Below are 26,485 nucleotides of genomic sequence, written 5' to 3' on the forward strand. Positions count from 1 at the left end.
ATGTCACAGGCCCTCAGAACTGCCTCTAATGGGGCCCCAGGGACACTCTATCTTTCCTTCCTTCACCCTCTTCTACTGTCTGTGCTTGTTTCGCTTGCTCCCTTTAACTTTAAGCCGTATATCAGGGCTCTGGCTGTCTGCTCTGTATAGTGCTAAATACAAACGCTGCTAAATCAACTATGCGATGTAATGTCAATCAATAATGTGGCGCTAACAATGATTTGCATCGTATACTTATATAACCAAGTGACCTTGGAGTGTATCCTATTGTGGATTATATGGACACATTGCAGGGAGGAATAAACAAACAAACAAACAAACAAACAAACAAACAAACAAACAAACAAACAAACAAACAAACAAACAAACAAACAAACAAACAAACAAACAAACAAACAAACAAACAAACAAACTTTGATGTCATATAATATTTTGTAAAATATCTTTGGCTGGCAATACTTTCATGTGAATTAAGAGAGCACTTGCGGTATGTTTAAAAGCAGATAGTTATTTAGCTGTAATGGACAAATAGTATGAAACCAATTTACAAAATACTTTGTAGAGGTGTGTCACATATGCCAGGTCCATTCAGTTATTGTGTATTTCCAGATAAAATTGATCAAGTTATCATTATGTTTTGCCATATCATTCTCCTCACATTTGGGCAATTTATGGCTTCATGACTTGCACAGTGCATTTTCCAGACTAAGCTATAATAGCTTATTGCATTGTTGATTTATTCACACTTAGTACAAAGCAGCCAGGACAATGACTTTTATACATATTCCAACATCTCAATATGTCCTACTTTTGAGATTCTTAACATGTATCCATAATTGGTCGATAGTTAAACAAAAAAAAAAGATACCTCAGAGTAATCCTATAATGCTCACTTTGATTGGAATATTTTTTGTTGAACTATCACTACTATTTTTATGTCTTTCCTCATCACGTTATATTGTCAGAATGTAAACTTTTGATTAAAGATTAAAGATTAAAGTCCCAATGATTGTCACACACACAACTGGGTGCGGTGAAATTTGTCTCTGCATTTAACCCATCCCCGAAGGGAGCAGTGGGCAGCAGCGGTGCCGCGCCCGGGAATCATTTGGTGATCGAACCCCCCAATTCCAACCCTTAATGCTGAGTGCCAAGCAGGGAGGCAATGGGTCCCATTTTTATAGTCTTTGGTATGACCCGGCCAAGGTTTGAACCCACAACCTTCCAGTCTCAGGGCGGACACTCTACCACTAGGCCACTGAGCTGAGGTTAACTTTGACAGTAAAAACTACTAGATGCTATGATACTTAGTAATAAGCAATCCTGATATGCTTGAATCTGTCATTGCTGCTTAAAAATAGTTTGGTATGAGTAATTGCCACGCAGATGTTAATTTTGTTCACAATGACAAGAGGCTACTGCCTGAACTGATTCTGTGTGAAAGTGTCCACACGTATCCGTATTTGATTAGCCTACTTAGCGTGAGCCTCATCATGTGCGATGAGCGAAGACATTGCCCGTCAGCGGCCCAAACAAACGGGAAGGGACAGTTCTCGGCAGGGCACCCATTCCTCCCACCGCTCCTAGAAGGCCATGCTTCAGCCATGTGTCCATCAACACGGTTGGGAGGCGTCCATTTTTGAGTCCTCATGTCCACCGTCTGAGGCACCCCTGTCTCTTTGACGAATTGTGTGACCTTTTCCCAACGTCAGGTGTCGCGCCCGGTTACGTCAGAGTGGCGGCACAGTGTCAAAATGTGGTTGCGTTTGAAACTGTACACTCCATTAATGGTTTTACCCAAAGAGCACTGCTTTGGAGTGAAACACAATTCGATAGGAGATGACAAGGGTGGGTGACATGGGCGGGGCAAGTCAGACTTTATCCAATTGGGTGGCTCTCGTGTTGCTATTATAGAGGGATTATTTAGGGTTCAACATGATGCCTTTGATTTACTACCATACAGACACTGTATGTCTCATCTTCTTCATTCATTTTTTTTTTTTAAACCGTAGTTGGAAACCCTAACCTTAATTCTAAAACCTAGTTTGAAACCCTAGCCTTAGTTTAAAACCCTAGTCGGAAACCCTAACCCTAGTTTTGAAAGCCTAGTTAGAAACCCTAATCTTCGAAACCCTAAAAGTAGTTGGAAACCCTCGTTGGAAACCCTAACCCTAGTTTTAAAAAGTAGTTGGAAACCCTAACTTTAGTTTAAAACCCTAGTCGGAAACCCTAACCTCCGTTTGAAGCCCTAATCAGCAATCCCAAAACTCGTTGGAAACCCTAGTCGGAAACCCTAACCCTAGTTTTGAAAGCCTAGTTAGAAACCCTAATCTTAGAAACCTTAAAAGTAGTTGGAAACCCTTGTTGGAAACCCTAACCCTAGTTTTAAAAAGTAGTTGGAAACCCTCACCTTAGTTTAAAACCCTAGTCGGAAACCCTAACCCTTGTTTGAAACCCTAATTAGCAATCCCAAAACTCGTTGGAAACCCTAGTCGGAAACCCTAACCCTAGTTTTGAAAGCCTAGTTAGAAACCCTAATCTTAGAAACCCTAAAAGTAGTTGGAAACCCTCATTGGAAACCCTAACCCTAGTTTTAAAAAGTAGTTGGAAACTCTAATCTTAGTTTAAAACCCTAGTCAGAAACCCTAACCCTCGTTTGAAACCCTAATTAGAAATCCTAAAACTCGTTGGAAACCCTAGTCGGAAACCCTAACCCTAGTTTTGAAAGCCTAGTTAGAAACCCTAGCTTTAAAAAAAATCAATTATTTAGGATTTGTTAAATGCTCCCTGCCCTTTTACTGAGGATGTGACAACCTATGTAATTGTTTATTCAGGGACTGAGTTTATTAGCAACAATTGCACCAAACTCATCAAGAATAATAGAGCAGTGTGGATAAAATGTTCAAACTCTGGTATCAACTGTTTCACTTGGTCATTGTCGTGTAAATCCTAAAAAACAGCTTTTGCCAACTCAGCATATCAATACTTTTGTTTTCTAACCAGCATTGCTTCCAGCACAACTTCATACCGTAAGTCTTTTTTATAGTAAAGTTACTCAAGTGAAACACATTCGTTAGTGATGTTTTTTTTTTTTTGGTTTGTTTGTTCTGGTGTTGAACGTGTTTGAAGCCTGCAACGGTTGCCGTTAATAGGGCAGAACGGCATGGGTGTTTTTGATAAGCACAGCAGCTCCAGTATGACATCCCCAGCCAAACGATGGCTCCCAGCTCTGCAAACAACCACCACACCCTCGATCCATTTTTATTGTATTTGAGCAGCAGTGTTATATTTCCTGGCCTCCCCTTAGCACCACACACACAGGGCACTCCAAACAAAAAATCCATACTATCGACCCGCCAGTGTCACCACAATTACTCTTCCCAAACAGCCATTGAGGACAAATTACATCTGCACTGCCTTTTCACCCGGTCACTATGGCTGAGGAGTAGCCCCCCTTGCAGCGCCAAGTCCTCCCCCCTCTCTCCGTCCCTCCATTTGCCACCTAAGTGGAGCTATGAATACGAGGACGACCGGGGATTGAGGGTAGAAAGTGTGTGGATTTAAGCATAACATACACACTTCCCCTTATTATTTTATTTCAGGTCTTGTGCAGCTGTCATAGAAGTTCCACTCCCATGGCAAGTAACATGCCTCCAGAAAAATTTCCTTCTGTTTATATTTTTGACATGTATCCAAATATCCTTGTCCTATGCTGTGCTTTGTATCTTTCTATACCCTTAAAACTGCTGGATTAAAAATTCCACTGACCCAATGAGTTGAATCCTTTATTTTAACACAAATTGGGACATTTTTAAGGGTGCATACACCAACACACACACGCACACACACACACACACACACGGTAAGACCTCCAGCAATGAGTGGTACGCTCGCTCTGGTGTGAAGAAAACCACATCTCGTGTTTACATGAATAGAGAAGCCCAACACCACAGAAATCCCTCCGTTATTGATTTTCGAGTCTGTATACACTGCCAAAATCATTTATTCACTATTGGCAGCGGTGCTAGCAACAACCGCCGTTTAATGCTCTTAGCTATTAAGTTTCTTTGCAAGTAATCTCCGGGAATGTTCTACCCCTCTGACATCAAACAGGGTGATTACATTTTCCTGATGTTATGATGGCCCAGGAGGACATTGAAATGATTTCTGGTGCAGGTGGTGTATACTGGCTTGTCTGCACTTGATTCTTTTTCTTTTTCCTTTTTTTTTTTTTCAAATTGGTGTGTAGGTCCCTTTTTGAATCAGGATCATCAGTCACCACCTACACATGTACGCTCAAACACACTCATGGGCAAACACAAAAACACACACGGACACCCACACACACACATGCTCACTTAGACACACATTGCCTTTCATAAAGGATGGCAGGTTCTAACACTGTTTTAACTGTGATACTGCGTAGTTGCAGTGCCATTAACGCAATATTTCTCTTCTTTGCAGCGCTAGTGCTCTAAGCCCCATGTACTCAACTTCATTCCTGGTATTAAAAGGTTATTCTCTCCACTATTAAAGCAGAGATAAACCAATTTTATGAAATCACAGATATTTCTTGTCAATTCAGATGGCAAATCTGGTGATAATTCTCTTAGCAGACATGATATATATATATATATATATATATATATATATATATATATATATATATATATATATATATATATATATATATATATATATATATTCTTATGAACGACTGACTTTGCCTCTGAACTTCATGTCATTACATTGAGGAACTTGCAGAAAGCCCACACTAACACAGGGAGGATATGTAAACACATTAACCTCTTAACTGTGAGGGCAAAATGCATGCTCCCCTGAAAATAACATCAATAAAATGTTTTTGTTTCATAGAAGACCGAGTAATATCAAGCCACATATAAATCAATATTATCAATTCTTTTTTTGTATTAATAATATATAGTATAATATATATACGTAGAGCCATGATCAAAATTAGTTGTGAGGGAAACAGTCTGTTTTAAATACGTCTTAAAACATTTGCGGTGAAATCATCATACAGCCTGTAAAGAGCCATTGATAACAGAAACAAAGCACACATTTTTGGATGTCTCAGGCAAAAAAGCAATAAAAGTGTATCCAAATAAATCCAGGGAACTCCAATTCACTTGACAACCTATTACACTCCTTTTTGAATCCCACATTAATGCACAAATCTGCATTAGAACACTAAAGCCCCACCAATCAAGACGCCGTGTGTGTGAGTGAGTGTGAGTGAGTGTGTGTGTGTGCGTGTGCGTGCGCGTGTGTGTGTGTGTGCGCGCGTAGAACATTCATGCATCTGCGAGTGTGTACTTGTATGATATATGGTGATCAGTCACAGGAGGGGTTTTTACTGCGTGATTATTTCTGCTGTGACACTAACGAGCTTTGGCTGCAGATCCACTGCAGACCAATTACACAGGAGAGGAGGCGGCTTGCTTATTACAGACAGATAATCAGCAGGTTTTACCCTGCGTGTTACAGCTCCTGCTGCATACATGAACATTTGATTTTTGCAGAACATGCATGACTGAACAAACGTCTGCGACATTTTTACATTCATGACTCTGGCGTGTGCAGAACGCAAGCCTGCTTTTTAAATGGAAAAGTAACCGCTGCCTGATGCAGTCCTCTCTATATTAAGGGCGAGTCTAGCTTTCTGATTTATCACTCCTGCATTGTCTCAATTGTATACTGGGTGCACCAATATGCCACCTCTGCACATATCAGATTGCGTCCGTGCTCAGTATGAAGGATTTGTGACTGCAGGGGCAGCTCACAAACAAGGACAAGACACATCCAAATCTCTCCCCGCTCACTTTTTGCTTTATTTCATAGGCCGCTGTCAGCACTTTCCACTAAGTGGTAAAGTTAGGAAAGGGAGACTTTTTGATTTTAATGTCCGTGTTTGCACATGATACACTGTAATCATTTTAATTATTTCCTCTAATTACCTGCAAACAGCTAATGAATTCCTCAGGAATTCTATCGTGTGTGTGCGTGTGTGCATGTGTGTGTGTGTGTGTGCTCATGTCCGCGTCCATTTGGCATGGCTGCCATTAATTTTCTCATAAACAAATACAATTAGCAGAAAATATTTCATTACATGTTCATGGTCCTGGTTTGAAGCATAAAACACACACACACACACGCACACACACGCAAACACACACACACACACGCACACACATAGTCTTTTGTTATTTTTTTTTATATTCTTTCCTACAATTTAATGTGCACAATGGAACAAGAACAGTTTAGAAGAATATGCAACGTTTGTTGTCTTGGGGGATATGTGTACCAACATGCATGTTTCCACACTTTTTTATTTGTGTTTTGTTTAAAGGTTATTTTTTTTGGTGAACAAACACCCCATTCAAGGTCGACCGCAAAAGAGGTACCTACAATAGACTCAGGCCTAGGTGGACTGATGATGAATGTGTACATTTCCTGACAACAAAAGCATAATGACCTTATTTTATAATGAATGGATTCATCATTAAAAATCTCTGGCCTGCGGCAAAGTCTTTTTTGCATATTCTGATGTCACCTCCTCTCTGCACATAACATGCATTTGTAGTGTACGCCTCTCGTGTACTTGGCGTGTGGGTGGGTGGGGTGGGTGGGTTGTGTGGTATGTCTAATAGTGTTTGCATTTACTATGTCCGTTTGTGTGTGTGTGTGTGTGTGTGTGTGTGTGTGTGTGTGTGTGTGTGTGTGTGTGTGTGTGTGTGTGTCTGTGTGTGTGTGTGTCTGTGTGTATGATTTTTTTCTCGGCTTAAGTGGTGCCACATCCGTCCTGACAGAGTTAAACACTAACACTATACGAACAAGAAATAAGAAGCCAAACATACTTGCTCCACCAACGCGGTGTTAAGTAACACTTTATTTATTGCCAAGAATGTGTGCAAAACAAACAGAGAATTCGCCGCAGTACGTCAGACTTGGTACATCATGAAAACATATTAAATTAGGGCAAAATGAGGTTGAGAAAGTAATGAATTCCAAATCATAATTAAAATCAGATGATAATAATAATAATAATAATAATAATAATAATAATAATAATAATAAATACCCAAAACCCTCAGTGCACAGTAAATGCAAGGCACAGAGCTTTGATGCATATAGTTTGCTCAGAAGCAATTATACACATGTGCCGTGTTGGGGATGAGATCAACTGCAGAGGGTTACTAACTATTTTGTGGTGTAAGGCGGTGTTTCCCAACCAGTGTTCTTTTTTCAGTTCATATGACTTCAACCAGTAGGTGCCGGTAATGCGCATTGAAGCTGGTGCCACCTCGCCGTAAATCAAAACGATGAAGAAAATGACGCACCTTCCCGTTCACGAACGAGTCGTGAATTGCATTTCCCGTTCAACAGCTGAACGGATCTGTGAGTGAACCAGTCAGTGATTTGCATTTCCAGTTCATCGCGAGAACGGATAAGTGAGGGAACGAATCCTGTCTTTCCCGTTCGCGAACGAGTCAGTGGGTCAACTGCCTTCCTTCTCGTGCATCAACGGATCAGTCAGTGAACGTGTTGCGTCTCCCTCCTGGCGTGAACTGTGTAAACCAGAATGTAGTAGATTTACGATTTGCCAAGGAAAGAAAGAAGCACTCACTGAAACACCACTTCTTTCACTTCTTTTATGCGCATTTTCTCCAAGCTAACGGCTAATTTCTTGCTTGAAGGGATGCGCCGTTATGCAACAACGGGGAGATTATGCTTCTCTTTGGGTGATCTTGATTTTATAACACTTCTAGTAGTTTTTAAATAACGTGTGTGCATATATACGCCTAAATATTGTTATCCAATATATCTACTGCAATTTCACATTGGATTATTGGTTTGAAATTTACTTTTAATATTATTATTATTTTTTTAATAAACATTCATGATAAAAATTGTCTGGTGTTTTATTCCTTGTTTTTATGTTCGCCAATTAAAGCATAAAAATCAGACATTTGGTTAACTGCTTTATATGACAATACGTGTAGGTACACCTCATGGACACTTCAACAGGTACACTACACGAGGTAAAAAAAAAAGAAGAAATAAATGAAGGGTTAATTGCACAATAAAAGTACGTTGAGGTAAATTCTCACACATGGGATCGAACCACGTTCTTGCGGAGTAAGAGCCCGTGTTACTAACCAGGCAGCTATTTCGACCTGACAGCCCATGGTCGTCTGCACTGTTTTATACTAGTAATGTGCATTTCAGTTATTAAGTGAACTGGATCTTTAGAATCGGTTCACTCAAAATATTTGTTCAAAAGAATCGTTCACCAAATCGTTCACTACACTTTCTTGGACACTCCATTAGGTACACCGCTATTTTTAAGTGTACCTAATAACAGGCCACTTTATTAGGGAAATATCATGGTCAAAGCTCACAGGTGTCAAGCTCTAGTCCTCAGGGCCGCGTTCCAATATGTTTTCCAAGTTACCCTCGTTAAACACACCTGCGTGAAAAGTTTTAGCCCCTTTTACGTTCCGCAGGAGCTAAAACTTTTCACGCAGGTGCACTTAACGAGGCAATCACACGGACACTCCATTAGGTACACCGCCATTTTCAAGTGTACCTTATAACAGGACACTTTATTGGGGAAATATCATGGTCAAAGGTTACAGGTGTCAAACTCTAGTTCTTGGGGCCGCATTCCAACATGTTTTCCAAGATTCCCTCATTAATGAAGGCCCCAAGAACTAGAGCTTGACACCTGAGACCTTTGACCATGATATTTCCTTAATAAAGCGGCCTGTTATTAGGTACACTTGAAAATGGCGGTGTACCTAATGGAGTGTCCCTGTGATTCCCTCGTTAAGTGCACCTGCGTGAAAAGTTTTAGCTCCTGCGGAACGTAAAAGGGGCTAAAACTTTTCACGCAGGTGTGTTTAACGAGGGTAACTTGGAAAACATATTGGAACGCGGCCCCGAGGACTAGAGCTTGACACCTGTGACTTTTGACCATGGTATTTCCCTAATAAAGTGGCCTGTTATTAGGTACACTTAAAAATAGCGGTGTACCTAATGGAGTGTCCAAGAAAGTGTAGTGAACGATTTGGTGAACGATTCTTTTGAACAAATATTTTGAGTGAACCGATTCTAAAGATCCAGTTCACTTAATAACTGAAATGCACATTACTAGTATAAAACAGTGCAGACGACCATGGGCTGTCAGGTCGAAATAGCTACCTGGTTAGTAACACGGGCTCTTACTCCGCAAGAACGTGGTTCGATCCCATGTGTGAGAATTTACCTCAATGTACTTTTATTGTGCAATTAACCCTTCATTTATTTCTTCTTTTTTTTTTACCTCGTGTAGTGTACCTGTTGAAGTGTCCATGAGGTGTACCTACACGTATTGTCATATAAAGCAGTTAACCAAATGTCTGATTTTTATGTTTTAATTGGTGAACATAAAAACAAGGAATAAAACACCAGACAAGTTTTAACATGAATGTTTATTAATAAAAATAATAATAATATTAAAAGTAAATTTCAAACCAATAATCCAATGTGAAATTGCAGTAGATATATTGGATAACAATATTTAGGCGTATAAAAACTTTATTATACTTAACTTTAACTTTACTTGCATACACGTTATTTAAAAACTACTATAAGTGTTATAAAATCAAGATGACCCAAAGAGAATCATAATCTCCCCGTTGTTGCATAACGGCGCATCCCTTCAAGCAAGAAATTAGCCGTTAGCTTGGAGAAAACGCGCATAAAAGAAGTGGTGTTTCAGTGAGTGGTTCTTTCTTTCCTTGGCAAATCGTAAATCTACATTCTGGTTTACATAATTCACGCCAGGAGGGAGACGCAACACGTTCACTGACTGATCCTTTGATGCACGGGAAGGAAGGCAGTTGACCCACTGACTCGTTCGCGAACGGGAAAGACGATGAACTGGAAATGCAAATCACTCACTCACTGACTCGTTCACTCACAGATCCGTTCAGCTGGTGAACGGGAAATGCAATTCACGACTCGTTCGTGAACGGGAAGGTACGTCATTTTCTTCTTCGTTTGAATTTACGGCGAGATGGCACCAGCTTCAATGCGCATTACCGGCACCTACTGGTTGGAGTCATATGAACTGAAAAAAGAACGAATCACTTTAGGAAGTGATTCGTTCACTCTCGTTCACTGAAACAAAATTGTTCCTTTGAACGAATCGTTCACTTACGAGCCAACACTAACAGCAACACACACAAAGTGAGCATGTGCCGATGCCACAACATGAAATCACAAGATTCTCCGATTTGCCACGCATGCACGATTAGCAAATGGCTGACCAGGCCTTACGCTAACTGACCTGTGGTTTGGCGATCCTGTTTACAATGGGCTCGGTATTTAATGTTGGACAATTTCCCACGGCACACATCTCTCACGGCACACCAGTGTGCCATGGAACACTGGTTGGGAAACACTGACCTAGATAGTTATGTTTATTAAAGAACCATTTCCCCCCCAACACACTAATATCTGCATTTTGTTGCATTTTATTTGGATGTATTGCTTCTTGTGATACATTTGTGGCAGTCTGCACGTATTAAAAATGAAATGTAAGACATTTTACTCCCCAAAGATGATGATCGTTAAAAATATTGTTTTTGTCACGATGTTAGATTGACAAATATTGATCTGCTTCAGATGATGTACAAGGCTCAATTGAATGCTGTGGCATTCTTTTGTAGTGTTTGAATGGTTTCCATAATTGCTATGTGATGGTGCGGTATAAAACTATTCAAGGTGATGTTATAGATGTTCTAGCCAATTTGTGAAGCTGCTGAACCTAAAATCAACCCTTAAAAAAATTGAAGAGCTTCTAGAATTTGAGGCGCACAAGCCTTGCCTTCCAGTAATATACAGAAATAGTCACTCTGTTTCAGTTGACAATGAATCTGTCCACAAAATGTGATTCCAGACCATAATCTATCATTTTTGTGTCAAACTTGTGATGGATGGACAGTTGATCTGTCAGCTCTGATGGTACAACATTAATTTAACGACATATAATTGAGGTTGAAGTTTTCAGTAGTGTCAGAGTAAATAAATTACTAATGAATATAGTTCCTCTCAACTTTCAGTGTGTTGCAAAATGGTAACATTATTGTTTGAATAATGGTATGATGTTCAAAATCAAATATGAGCATAAAGGCTAAATTTTGAATTATAGACATTGTGTGTGGCTTTCCTTCACGTCTCTAAGAAGAGACATCTAATGGCTGCACAAGCACAGCACAGATGGATTGACAGTGGTCAATTATTGGAGCCTCTCTGTACTTTATCGATCCCCGGACAAGATTAGTATCTTTGTGCGGGTTGCCGTCCTGCAGGTCATGGAACATGCTCTAACCCTGCCACGGATACAAATGGCACATGCATCTCCCGAACATCTCCAAATGTCACCTGTCAGACACAACAACACAAGGAGTAGAGGTCACCCTGTGGCTTAGGCTAAAAGCACATGTACACCGTATGCCCATTTTCTTTAAATGGCAAACTTGTTTGCATCCCCTTCTCATAGAAAGTGAACCGAACCGAATCAGCCCGTCATAAAGTAAACATTTAGTAGCAAAATCCTAATACGTTCGTGGAAGAAGAAGCCACAGCGGATGTAAGGTGCGTCAATGAGGGAAAGTTGAGAATGGTGAGCTCGCTCTCTTGTCTGCAGTCAGGTGGGATGACAGGAGATTGCTGCTGGGTGGCTCTGCGGCACCTCTGACAGCCTGTCACAGGGAGATCACTGCCACATGCTTGTCTGTCCACAGTGCTGACGGCTGACCCATCCAACACTGACTAGCCCGACGGTCATGCCATCTCTGTCTGCTGTCGGACATTTCTGACAGCTGACAAGACACCCGGGACCCGAGAGGTAGGGGGCACCGCTCTGCTACCTGTATTGACATCGGCATGGACTGCAGAAGAAAACTGTTCTGGCGAGCAAAACATGGCTGTATTTGCAAACATCCTAACATTTTAGCGCACAAGGGATGTAGCTCATCTTATTTGCAAACACAAACGCGTTATCTTTCTGTGGACAAAATGAGTTTTAATTGTGTTTGCACAAAGCGCATGTTCAAAGCACACAAGTCCCTTTTGAAGCAGAGACAAAGAAAGCTGGCGGCGAGAGACTTTGCTGCAGAAACATGTCATTTATCATGACTGCTGCTGAAGGAATGAGAGACCGTCACGAGCTTGGCATTGATCCGTGCACTGCTCCACCATTGTTCCCAGCAGCACCTGGTGGACTTCTAATGGGGGACAGACAGCCATTTATATACACATATATAATATATATGCACCACAACAATACATATATCAATAATGATTCCTTAGTCCTTGATTTGTGTGAGACATTTTTGATATGCTTGCTTTGGCATTTTATGGTCTTATTAATGTGCATGCGTTTTCACTAATGTGACCAGTGGTATATGCAAATCTTGCTCAAAACAGTGATAATTAATATTGTGGGGAAAGCACAAAGTACAAAAAAAATAGAAGATCGTTGGGTTTTTTTTTCTTCATTTTTTGCAACGTGAGGCCTTGTGCAGGACCATGTGCACTTGTATCAAAGTAAAGCCCACATGCATGTGACTTATGTTTTATTGTGTGCTGCTGTGAAAGCGGTGATATTTTCACCTGGCTTTGTTAAAAACACATTTGCTCACTCAGCATTGTCTGTCTGCAGTAATTCATCACACGAGCTTTGGGCTATTGATGGAACCAGCATCCGTTTGCAGGCCGCTGTCAATGATTCACTCACTAAGCCCATCTGTCAGGCGTTCTGTGCTCTACCCGCTCTTCCTCACCAACACTATTCTGCTCCACCCTCCTCTTCCTCGTGATGGATGGATCAAGTCGCTGACAGCCTGAAATGGCCACGATCAACATAAAAACACCTCCCAGATTTCAGTGTCGGTGGTTCATGTAATCCCTGCAAATATCCAATCCATTTTTGTCCCAAAGTCACCCGCAGCGCCATGGGGGGACCATTTACAACTTTGGAGAAAGAGAGGCTGTGTAGCAAGGTGATTTCTGGAGGTGATTGGTAACTGTTTGAGTATTCACAGCTTAGCCGGGGGGACTGATCGATAAATCAACGGCTCGCAGAATCCATCTCGATTGTGCCATTAAATGCTCTCAATACAGTCAATGATGGAGTGTAGCCTACGCATTTCTGAGAGGTGCTGCTGGAGTGCCGGAGCAATGAAGCACAGGCCAAGTGGAAACAAAGCTGAAGGTCTTGACGTGAGCACTGATCAGTGGCCTGAGTCAGAGATCAGCAGTGGCGAAGAGTGCCATCTTTGGGTGGAAAGGTGCAAACGCATGATGGTGCCCCAAAGTGGAACGCACAGATTAGTTTGGCAAAAAAATAAACTTGGCAAAATGCTTTCATAAATAAAATTGGACAATATTTCTTTTTTTTTTTGTGATGACTGCAAACCTCCAAAGTGGCAACAAATAATACTTGGTGAAATTAGTCTCCAATGTAATATGCAAATCAAATTTTATATCATACCTATATTTACATAGATTTATTTTACATTGACAGCTGGGATAGGCTCAAGCTCACCTGCGACCCTAAGTGTGCTCAAAAATGGATGCTTGGTTAAATAACACTCAGAAGTGAGCTCTATGAGCTTTCATGACAAGCCCAGGTTCCTCTAGCATGAGGGTGACAACAAAAGACCAAATGAGGTGTTCTATAGTTGCTACGTCTCCAGCTGTGTTGACATCACCGCAGCTTTCAGTCTTTCTCGTAGAGGCCGCGCCTTGAGCAGTGACCCCCTCCCATCAAAGTGGACTGCTCACGTCCTTTCTCGAATTGGAGATGTCGTGTAGGCTGTGTTGCTTTGTCACTAGACGTGTCCCACATTTGCGGTCGCCATCGCTGGCCAGCAGTATGAGTGTCTGTCAGGAGAGCTGACACGCATGCCACTTCACGGGGCGACTGACAGAGGGCCACGCCACGCTGTCACTTCTCCCACATCTATCGCCCGAGGATAAACATGGCAGCATGCAGCACACACACACACATAAAGAGCATCACATGCACTCATACGTTAATAACACTAGAGTAAACAGAGCTGGAATCATTGAGGGACTTGACTGACAAGTCTGGCCCAGGCTGAGAAGGCCGTGTAGCTGTGTCAGGCCTCATTCTTACAATATCCAGCTGTCACATCAAACATGCTGCTCCACCTCCTCACTCACGGCCACCATCACAACCTCCCCACATCACCCCCACCTGAAGCACTTGATCATAAATGCATCTTGTCATGTACCATCCAACCTATTGGTGAATAAATATCACATTTTATTGTTGCATTCCAAGATACGTGTTGGTAGAGTTTCCAGATTTAATGCATGTTCCCAAAGTGTAAATATCAAGGGTCAAGGCAGGGTATCGCAGTAGTATCTTGCATTACCTCTCCAGTGTCAAGCTATTGCACCTTTGAGGTCTCATGGCTTAACCCCATGCAAGAAACATTTAACTGTTTAGACCTAAAATTAGAGAAAGATGCAGCTAAAAATAACAAAGTTCAACCAGATTATTGGTGGGACAAAACAGCATCAATATAATTTTCATCACTCCCTCATGGTTCACGACCGTCTTTTGTCATTGTGTTTGTTTTTTTGTGTACTTTCTTTGCCACTTTCTTATATGAATATTGTATAACCATTAACAGGAATACCCATGATAAACCAAATTGTCTGATGTGTTTGCCCCCCCCCCCTTTTTTTTTTAAGTTTTACTTTTAATAGTAGTTTTTTTTTGCAAAACACTTTGGCAAAAATGTACTCATGCCAAAATTTGAAACATGAAAATATTTGTTTAAGCTGATTCCAAACACACAAGCTCTATTTATATAATGTTTTATAGGGAAAATAAAAATGAAATCGGAACCATTCGTAAATTGTTTCATCTCTCCACTATATAGTCTTCAACCGCGAGTTTTTCTATAGTTATTTTTTCCCCTATCATGATTATCTACACTTAAATTAATTGTTCAGTGAACCTAATGGAGAGACCTTTGATAATACTATTCCTAATAAAACGAATCAAAATCAAAGGTAAAATTCGTGTTGAATAATGATTATTATTATTATTATTATTATTATTATTATTATTATTATTAGTGGCGGCCATGTCTCCTCAGTCAAGCGGGTCGTTCAGAAACCGGAGGGTGAGGTTCAGTGTCGTTGCGTCCTTGGGCAAGACACTTCACACACCCTGCTTCAGGGACTTCATATGAAAACCAGCCCCTTGGCTAATTCTGGTGCAGCTACAGAAATGTTCAATGAGGTACTCTGTCCCTGTCAAATAAACAAATAAAATAAAATAAAATAATAATAATAATAATAATAATAATAATATTATTATTATTATTATTATTATTATTATTATTATTATTATTATTTAATTTCTCATTAAATTATCTTGTTTTTACAATTTGCGGTTTTCCCTTCTGTTGACTTACAGTGCCCCCTAAAGCCCTCTCGATTCATTCGCGCATTATGGAGGTCAACATTTACAGCTGCATTAAAAATGTATTATGTTTTCATTTCAATAAACAAATCATGCACTAATTTCAACAGAGTTGAGTTTATAATTGTTTTATGTGATCAGAGATCAAGCATCCTGTATTCCACTTATATCTCTTCAGTAGCGCCTGTTTAGTGTGGTTACAAATTGTTGTCAACAGAGGGCAGTATAAACTAAAAAATACCATGGCAATAGTAAAACAAACATTCGTCTTAATAATATTAATAGGAAGCAGATGTACTGTTCCATCATATCTAATCTGATATTACTTATGCATAGTAGATCCATTAATCCTAAAATGTATAAATGTAAAGCTACTTAAATCTTTCAGGGAGTAGGCCATCAAACCATCCTCTTAGCTACTTCGATCTGGCCGTATGAAGCAGTGTTCACATGAGGGTATCTACAAAGAGGCATGCATAAACTCTGTCTCGCTGAGGTTTAATGTCACGACTGCTCAAATCGAATGCTGGCAAATTAAAGGTTCGGTAGATCCACTGGGACTTCCAAGCATCGCCTGAATTTAGGCCACAAGGTTACACTGGCTTTAGATAATTCATCCTGAAATCTTTCCTTTTTTTAAAATTTTTAAATTCAAAGGTATTGTAGCCGGTAAACGATATACACTGTATTATTTGTGCTGATGCCGTTCTCAGTCATTCCCAGTAATGAAGGCAGACAGATTAACTGGAGCGGATTATTCATACTATGCAGATGATGAGATGCAGTGTCTTGTTCTTTTTGTCTGGTAAGCATTTTGCGCTTCTTGTTCAAATCAGAAGAAATCCGGAGTTGTGTAAATTTGTGTGGATCAAACTCCAAATAGTATCAAAGCTGTTCGTTTATTTAAAAGGACATTGATAAAGCAAATGAAGAAAATGATTTGCTATCACATAAATGTCTTCATGAGTCACTAATCATGAAACTAAGTATATGATGGTAAATTTGCCACTTCACTTGCAGACTTTTACGCAAACAACTTTGAAGACAAATACACTCAACAAAATCATCAACACTTTGGTTTTGACTTGCCGAGACAGATTCAAGATATCCATCCTTCTATTTTTGAGAATCGTTGTCCTCTATATGGTTCTGCGTGAGTTCCCTATCTCAGCTGACCGAGGGTGAACGGAAAAGGCAGCTGAACACCCTGGACTGGTTATCAGTCAATCACAGGGCACATAAAGACAAACAACCTTTCATATTGTTACATTGACACCTATGAGCAATTTTGAGTGTTCAATCAAGCTAACATGCAGGATTTTCAAATATGAATGGAAGCCAGAATACCCGGAGAACATGCTCAACAAGCCATTCGAACCCAGATCTTTCAAACTTTTCATCAAGGATAGTATTACATTTAGCTGGTAGATGTGTCAAGATTAGCACCCTGGACTGGTCTATGGTGTCAGTAAATTGCTTCTGTCCTGAACTAAAGCTTCAAAAAGAACATTTTCAGGAGGCAGACAACCTGTCAATGGCTGCTATGACCACCATTTGCATCATGCAGGGCCACACAGCGCGACACTTGGCTGTTCTGGTCACTGTGCTGACAGGCGCTCTGCCGATTTTAAACGTCAAGCTTTGACTTGAATAAAGCAGTTTCCTTAAACAGTATTGCGCATTTTATGCAATAATGACCTTCTTGAGGCAACATCATCTGTAGTCTCCCAATGCAAATCAACTACTTTTGTATTACCATAGTGCATCTGATTATAGGTTTGAGAAATTTAGGAACCAACCAAGAGACAGAGATGTAAGCCTTGAATAAAATCACAAAGATTGCGCTAATGTTTTTGTTGAGTGTACCTTTGACACAAGGAGCTTCCAAAAGTGCTTACAGTAGAGGCTTTACTATACAGTGCAATGCCTGGTAAACAATACATCACATGAGATCATTCATTTGATATCCAAGAACATCACGGGCTCAAAGTTTCAGCAATCCAGGACATTGATAGCAGACTTGACTCAGACCTTCGGCAGCACGCAGCTTCAGCGACCTCAGAATGTCTTCACCTTCTTTTCATTGCCCCTTCATTCATCCACTCTTTCCGCAATCCAGCTGCCCTCTGCTCTCCTTCACTTTGTCTCTCTGGCTCTCTGACGACTTGGAGTCTCCTCGAAGGTCACTGACCACAGCTCTGAAGGTTCTGAACTTCTCCATCCTGCTGCTGTGGGACCCCTGATTCCTGATATCTGAACCCTGAGATGCACTGAGGGAGCGCACCGCTGCCAGGCCGCGTTGCTTCCCAGATGGACGACGTGGTGTGGTTCTGATGCCGAGATCCTCCGGGTGCTCCATGTCCCTGATGACCTCACACAGGTAGCGGGCCAAGTCCTGGCTGGAGAAGGAGAGGGGCTTCTTGGAGCGACGGAGTGTCAGAGGGGACGACAGGGTCTCGGTCTCTGAAGGGGGTACGGCCAGACGCAGAGCTATGATGGCGCTGCCGTTCCCGTTTGGCAGCCCCTTTCCTCTGTCCTCGTGGGGGGGCTTATTCTCGGGCCGGGAGATGATGCCTTGCGGATAGCTGCAGCGGAGCGACTGTGCCGGGCTTGGATGGAGGGAACGCTGCAGCTCCATCATGTTGAAAGCGTTCTGAAAGAAGAGCAGCAAAATAATTTAATACAGTAGTAATCTTTGAGGAACTTAAACGATAATAGGAACTAATAGTGGCACATGACAGTTCTGTGGAAGCAAATGAAGCTGCTCTTGACACAGAGATGAAGATCCAGCTGGATGGGGGAGACACTGACAACAACAGCACCATTGATTAGACCATTAATTAATTATCTGATTGCTAATCGTGAAAACAGCTATTACCGGCACTACTAAAATAGTGGAATTAGCAGCCTTTTGTATGGCTCAATTTCAGCTAACTGACTTACACGCCAGTCTCGTAGGGAGTTGATAGTCGGCTTTTCCCTACAATGGGGATCGTGCAATCTTAAACTGAAAGATCCTGCTCGGGGATAAATTTGATTGTTTTACAAACATTCGAACCCCGTAACCGAAACAACACTTCAGAGGTCAGACCATCATAATGTAAGGCTTCAACACTAATTGAAAGAAATAAAAGATCCATCAACACTCAAACACAAATCTGAAGCTTCCATATATTTATGCCACCTTCTTCATGCCATTATAAAAGATTTCTCTTTTTCTGTTTGAAATCTCTATTCAAGCTCCATGTGGCCTTTATTGACTGTGTATAGTACTCACACCTCACATTTAACATTCACAAGTGTGTTGTCTTAAGTGACTTGAGTGTTACTTAATTCCTCCTCCTTCTTTCGCAGGTCTACTTAATCTCTCTTGCAGCGAGACCTGTCAGTTAGCTGCACACAGATGAACGTGACGTATCAATCATATGTAAATCCAGCATCAAGGAATTGAATGGCAACAAAGATGAATTGAATAATTCCATTAATTAACCCCATATTCATCAAAAATAATGTTCCAAACATATTTCAAAACAAAACGGTAAAACGGTTCACAGGGATTTACACATGCATCACTGTGTGGCAATTGATAGCAGCATCCTGTGGAATAATAACTCTATAAGCATGTGGATACCTTAAAATGTATTATTATTATTATTATTATTATTATTATTATTCAGAATAGGTACACGATAAAAATATTGGAAAGTAGGCAAGAGCAGAATGCAATTTATGGCATGTTACAGTAAACAAACAAACAAACAAACAAACAAACAAACAAACAAACAAACAAACAAACAAGGAAAAAAAAAGCCAAACTGTCTGCCAAATGTCACCACTGATATAAAAATCCGGAATGAAAACTGAATAAGTAAGACAGACATCAGTCAGTATGTGTCCACCTCCTACTGCTGCTTGGTGAGTCATTGCCTGCAAGCATATAACTATATTCACTTTCAGCTAAATTTACATTAACGGTCTATAAAACTAGAATAGAATAAGCAGATTTTATTTCAGGAATCATTACTGGGACCACAGACCCGACCAGTCCCTGCTTGTGAGATAATTCCACTTCTAATATGTATTAATGCATATGAATGGGTCCGCAAATCAAATTTATTTTCTTTATCCACTTAAGACACTGCTGTAAGTCAAGCTCCAATATTTGTGTGAGGCCGTCAACTCTGTTTCACTTCCACTCTTGTTGAAGACGGCAGCATAATTTTGCCCGGCGGCGTTCTGTAAATCAAAGGCAGCGAGGCTGCTCCCAATGGAGTGGAGCTCGGAATGGAAATCAGACATGCTGCCATTCAACAGGTCTGAGTCAGAGCTGACAATGCAGGTATGCAGATTTTGCCATCAGCTAGTGGCCAAGTCAGAATGAACATATCCAAAAGAATGCAACTTCTCTCCTAGATATGCTGGATTCATACTTTTTGGATGGATTTAATACAAAGCATTTGCACTGTTGAAGACAAGACCAGATTTTCTTGTTGTCCTTAACATCATGGGCATAAGCAAATGCAATGCATGGAAATTAAAGTCATGAAAAGTGGCTAACACCATAATTACAATGTTACTCGGCCAAATAAATGAAATAGCCTGTGCAGTGTATACAGCAATGCAATGTTTGAATAGTAATGGGGCCATAATCTCTGAACAACTGAAAAAGAAATTTATTGTGTTGACTTTCTCTTTATGTTGGCGACTTGCTGCTATTCTGCTTAGTAACAGACTTAGCAATGAAAAATTTAAACTAAAGTCACGCATAAAACTTTGTTTTCCATTTGGGAAAATGGAGGCATCTCTTTGTTTGTTTCCAAATGAGAGCACCATCATCTTTATTCACAATGCAATAGACATAATTAATGTGTTGGTGGACCATGCGCCTGCTGACTTATTTAGGAAGCATGACAAGGTGTTGCATTCCTCATGAGCTCTGTACCCAACCTCTGATCTACTCCTCTCATAACCTTTTTATTTGTTTGCATGTGAGTGTTTGGGTCCTTGTGCGTGGTGAGATGGTGGTGGTGGTGGGGATTTTACCAATTGAAAAGCACTTTGAGTTTTGTTAGGATGTATTCAGACTAGAAAAGTCCTTTAGTCCGCTTGTTTGGTCTGGCCCAAAGGTGGACTTCATTTTTTTTGTTTGGTGCGGTTCCTATTCAGACTGTACATTTTGCAAGTGAAGTATACGTATAGTATTTTGTAAACACATCCACGTTTGTGAATATCTGTGCTCCCATTGGACAGCAATGACCAGGGCGGCACACAGAGCACAGACCCGGAAATGGAGGAAAACATACGAGTCCTACGTGCTGCATTCCTGCCCTGCATATTTGTGTTGTTGGTTCGGATCTACAGTGTTTGTATTCACACCTGAAGCGAACCGCATCAAAGTTCGTTTCGAAGCGAATCCGCACCAGGATTCGTTTCCGTGTATTCACACCAAAGGTGCTCTTCAAATAAGGTTTGATTGATAGATTTGTCTGCTCACCATTGAGTATGCCTATGTAGAAAACCTGTTGTAATACATGCACTTCAAACAATAATGGGTAATTAAAACGCTTGCTACCTGGTCCTGCTCCCCTCCTCCTTCCTCGTCGTAATTGAGCACATTCTCTCGGATGTCCTCCCACTCGCCATGGTGCGCCGACGCGTGGTACACGCCATCTTTTAGGCCCTTGTGTCTCCTCCAGCAGGAGTACAGAAAGAGGCCCAGCATCAGCACTGAGGGGTGCCACAAAGCAGGTTAATTTTGGGTTGCACCCACCAGAGACATCCAAGAAGTACACTAAAGTCAAGGTGTGAATGAAACGCACAAGATGAGTGGAAAGTGGTGAATAAAGCGGCAAATTGAATGAAGAGTGTGTATTTCTCACCCGATATGACCGTTTTCAAGAAGCAGAAAGTACATGGCCACGTCTGAGACTTTTCAAGCTACAATTAGTCAAAAAAGACCTATAAGTGATTCCGATTGTACAGGTAGGATACACTAATAGGTCACAGACAGGCACTCGCACCCTTTACCGATATGTTCCCTGTCTTATCCAAGACAGCAGGCCCCCGGGGGCTTCTTGACCAATTCTCTACCCGTCCCTGCTCTACGTCAAAGCCTCGCTGGCTCGACTGAGAGCACAACGTGGAATCCTGCCAGAGCCCAACGCGGAAAGGTCCTGAAGCATACGTATCAATCAAAGCAATTGTGTGCTGAATTATACAACATGGTGGAGTGACCTTTAAAGTCAATTAATCGAAACCAGTGTCCCTTTCCTCACTATATATTTTATTAGTTACCACTGACACTTGTTTTTTTTCCATTTTTCTTCTCTCTGTAGTTACACTGGTGGTTTCCTCACCAAGTCATTAGTCTTTAAGTAAGACAGTACTCTTGTTTTTTAGCACCTCTCTGGCCTCTACCTACCCTTGTTTTTTCTTTCATCTCCCGCACAATATGAGAACCATTTCCAGAGTTCGAGGTGTCGGATTAATTGGACCTTGTCAGAGCAACGCGGGGTAATCACTCTAGTCTGCTGTTCCAATCTACAGTCATCACTTCAAAATGAGAAGAGCGCAGCAGCAGCAGCAGCAGCAGCAGCAGCAGCAGCGTGTTGTGGCCATGAGGTTATACATAATCAAAACAACACGCAGAAACGTCTTCCCTAATTCCAATCTACAGTATTAAGCGTGACTTCACTTTCACTCCTCTGTGCTGGATTGGGCGCTAGTTGTCTGAGGGGACACAGATAACATCACCAAAAATCTCACAATCCTGATGAGTGCCACTGAGACTTCAGATGAGCTCCTGGTTTGCTGGAAGGAGCTGATCATAAAAGAATATTATATATTTCATGCGCAATGCAGAGCTGCTTGTAAAGTATGGACAATTTTGCCATGAGCTGCCTGCATTCCCCCATCCAGGGTGAGATGTACAAAAGTTGTGTGGTGTGATCAATAATCATTCAGGGTGGACACAAACACCACAGCCATCCATCCATCTGTAATGATGCTGCCTCGTTGCCTTCTAAGCATGAGCACAGCCTGTGCCGCTTTGTGCATTATGGATGAGTGGGTGAAAACAACCACAACGTCTTGATCAAAACACTTGACCCCCGCTGGCGAGAACTGCAGTCTCAGGTTAATTAGGAGTGGAGCACCCCGAAACATCAGAGGACATACAGGGGGACGAAAGAAAATTGATGAGAAAACGGAAGGAAACGAGACAGGTGAGAGATGGGCAGGAGTTGGGAAAACATCATTTAGTTTCAGGGGATAAAACAGACACTTCCATGGCCCATATGGGAAGTTAATTTGCCCCACTCTTCGCTCACAAATGGGCAGATTTGACGACGGACTAATGAGGCTTGGCTATCCAGACATGAGCCCGACTCAGTCAATAGCGCGCGCCGAATTCACACTCCAGTCCATCTGTGATGCCTTATGTAAAGTTTAATAATGGATGATCATTTTAACTTTTAATGCTCACTGAGGCAGAGCAGGAATCCCCCCTTTAATTTAGCACCAAGTGAGTAGAGTGTGCACGGGATGTGAGCTCTTATATACGGCTGTGCTTCCTGTGGTGACAAGGTAGGCCATTAAATAGCTACATACTGTACAACCGGACGATCATTCGTTCCGTGGCATAAAATGGCTTCAATTAGGGGACTATATTTATTCACCTTGCTTTATTAAAAGGTGTGGAAATGTAATAAGTCACAAAAGACTGCTCATTCCTTATTTCATTGTCTTATATTATGCACTGGTCAGCGTTGTCTGCTTCTCTGCCAGTGTGTCAGCCTCGCTTAAATGGACAGCACTTTTTGGGAGCGAACGTGTGCTGGTAGAGCATGATTTGAATCGATTATCATATGTCGGGGTCTGCTTTATACATTCCACACTTTCAAGTGCGGCAATAAGAGTCCCAACACAAGCCACACGCCCTGGAGAACAGTCTGTTATGGAGGCAGGGGCCGTGTACCGAGCTGGCCAAGCGTTTTATAAGCCTGTCTCTGATACTAAGACTCATAAACAACCTGGTGGCCCTATAGAGACCAGTGAGAGCAACAGCATTCAAGGCACTCACACACACACACACACACACACACACGTTTGCCTTTCTGCATTTATGAGGACCAGACATATCCCAAAAGACCCCCGGAATTAACTTAACCATGACCAAAAGTGTTAGTTTGTCTTTTTAAGTGCCCTGTGTGCTACTGGGGCATCAGCGCATACATATTTAAAAAGGCAACAGCAGTGGATGTGGTGGGTTATATAATGTAAACCTTCCAAGATCTTACACAAGTTACGAGGCCATCCAGCTTCACTTTTATTGGATTGTTTTCACTGGTGGACTGTGTATCATTGCTGGGCCCTTCGTAGGGGAGAATTTATCTGACACTATACTTGCAATATTAAACACAAGAAAAATAATAATATAGAGCTGATGGTATTATTAGAATTAAACATTTTATTAACAATATGCTCTCATTTCCAAGTAAAATAACAAAGGGGAAAAATACTTATGTTATCTATTTCAATGTTATATCTACTGAAATAATAATATAGTTTCATCTGGATTGCATTGTAAATTAGAAAGTGAGCTCCCCCGCCTCTCCAAATTGATGGTGCTCGCAATGTAAACATCACATTATGGTGCCAACATAAAGTACAGTGTTAAGTATTACAAAAAAAAAAAAAAAGAAAGAAACTCAATCACTGCAGTTTTCTGTCTACACTTTAGTAAAATATATGGTCTACCGTTCTGGCCTCTATAGTTTTTGTATAATTACAATTTTTTACCTTGCACGTATATGAACTTCAATCCTCAACCTACAAGAACTACAATGCTAACGTGAATCTTGTTTGGTGGAGCAAGCTTCTCTCACCTAGTATGCATTTTCTTTCCGTCCAGATCAAGATTGATCGAATTTCTTACAGACATTTCCTAAACTCATGGCAGAAACTTTCAATTATTGTGAATTTACTGTTCAACCAAGTGATTAAGCAATTGTAATTCATTCCTTCATCATCCGAACCGCTTCTTCTCACAAGGGTTGGAGCTTTGGCCAGTATTCCTCGAGCCGTACACCCTGAACCGGTCACCAGCAGGGCACATTTAGACAACCACTCACACTCACAATCAAACCAACGGGCAATTTGATACCATTTTAAAAGTAGACTGCTATTGGGTACTGTACCATTAAAAGTATTTGTATCCAGATGCTTTTATTACAGCAACGATTTGTTGAAATATAATTGAGTAAATTCAACACAATTTCTTTCAGTTGTAGATCAGATATCACAAATTGAGTGAAACCATTTTCATTATACAGGATTAATAAACATTGTGAGCTGGTGGATATTTTTTTCTTATGGAAAGGTCAACACAAAACGAATGTTATCATATATTGTGTTATTATTATTATTATTATTATTATTATTATTATTATTATTATTATTATTATTATTATTATAACACCATAGTTCTGAAACGCCTAAAAATCTGTGATTCTCAGATCTGCTATTCCATGTGCTTTAATTAAGAGAAACTACTTATTTTGAGCCTTGCTGTACCCTGTAACCCATACATGGGACAGGACAGAAGTAAGACAAAAACATTCCAGGGAAAGTGAATGAAGCAACACTTGATGAAATGTAAGGGTGAGAGTGAAAATGACTTTTGAATCCAGAGTGTAACATTGGAACCGACAGGGCACATGGCAGAGAGGAGAAAGAAAAACAGAAAGAAGGATATTCTCTGCATACTTTTAGCATTTTCCTGTCATTCACAAATGAAGACATGCACTCTTGCTTGTTCTATTGCAATTCAGATATTTGCTTACCCTTTTGCATTATTTATAATCGATGCATCTCAATACAACAAACTGTTTTTATGTACCACATACAGACACACACGCACACACAGGGATGGCAAATTAAAACAAGACATTCTGGATAGCAGCATTAAGTTAACAAAGAAAGTGACAAACCAATTGATTATTAAGACAAGAAGGCAAACAAACGTGTTTCAAGATGAAATGATAAGACATGAAATGAAGAGATGAAGAGTCACCACAAGTAGAAAAGCACATAATCAACATAGCTACCTAGAAAGGCCATCACACAGATGCTGATGGCAAACATGGAGCTCAGGCTCAGGCTATTGCCATCTTCATTGTGGAACATGGCGAGCGTCACCTCGCAGTGCCGTCCACGGTATCCTTCGTTGCATTGGCAGGTGTAACGTGATGGTGAATGAGCCACGCAAGTGCCGTAGTGACACGGACGGCTGGCGCACAGTGTGTAGATGCATGCTTTACCCGAAGAGACCTCCTTAGTGATGTGACCTGGAGGGCACCTGTTTAGAAAGGAAATGAAAAATTAAAGACTTTAAGTTCGAACATACAGACCTGCTAATTCAATCAGTACAGTTTTGCATACATCTTGCTAGCGGTTTTAAAGCTGTTTGTTTATTTTCTGTTTGTCTTTCTCAAGGCGACTCATCTTGTTCGTGGGCCGGTGCCCTTTTGTCCCCCATTAACCAATTGCTACTGATTTGAAGGTAATATGGTGCACAACCTCATAATTATTTCTTAGTATTGTTTCTGAGATTGTCATACTTTCAATCGGTCAATATTATAAATCACGACGGGCACCACAAGAATAATTTGCGAGGCCTCTGGCATTCTCTGGTCTTTTATATTCCAGACTGAAGAAAGCTGGCAGTTGAGTGGAGTTTAATGACCTACTTTATGTCTGCCGTGTTGGTGTGTCATAATTTTGGAGATAAACATGATGATAATGATGAAGATTTGAATTTATTTCCATCTGGTAACCATGCAATGGGACCTCCAATGTAAAACCTTACAGATGTAATGTTTCTAGAAGATAAGATGATGAAGTAGGGCATCATTAAGCACGAAAAGCAAAACAAACCAATCATACAAAAAC

At 40.9% G+C, this 26,485-nt stretch overlaps 1 protein-coding gene across 1 annotated transcript in view; it reads right to left on the reverse strand.

The window, feature by feature from the left end:
• Positions 1-16,415: 16,415 nt before the first annotated feature.
• The window catches only part of LOC125971303 (neural-cadherin), a 79,753-nt gene continuing 69,683 nt past the window's right edge, over positions 16,416-26,485 (reverse strand). Inside the window, exons 31-33 of the mRNA XM_049724414.1 lie at positions 25,642-25,892; positions 21,108-21,262; positions 16,416-18,188 (exon numbers count right to left, since the gene is read on the reverse strand). Coding sequence (XP_049580371.1) covers positions 17,631-18,188; positions 21,108-21,262; positions 25,642-25,892 — 964 coding nt within the window. The 3' untranslated portion in view covers positions 16,416-17,630. The remainder of the gene's footprint in view (positions 18,189-21,107; positions 21,263-25,641; positions 25,893-26,485) is intronic.

This window comes from Syngnathus scovelli, chromosome 6 (genome assembly GCF_024217435.2).
Source record: "Syngnathus scovelli strain Florida chromosome 6, RoL_Ssco_1.2, whole genome shotgun sequence".
In the NCBI taxonomy this organism is placed as follows: Eukaryota; Metazoa; Chordata; class Actinopteri; order Syngnathiformes; family Syngnathidae; genus Syngnathus; species Syngnathus scovelli.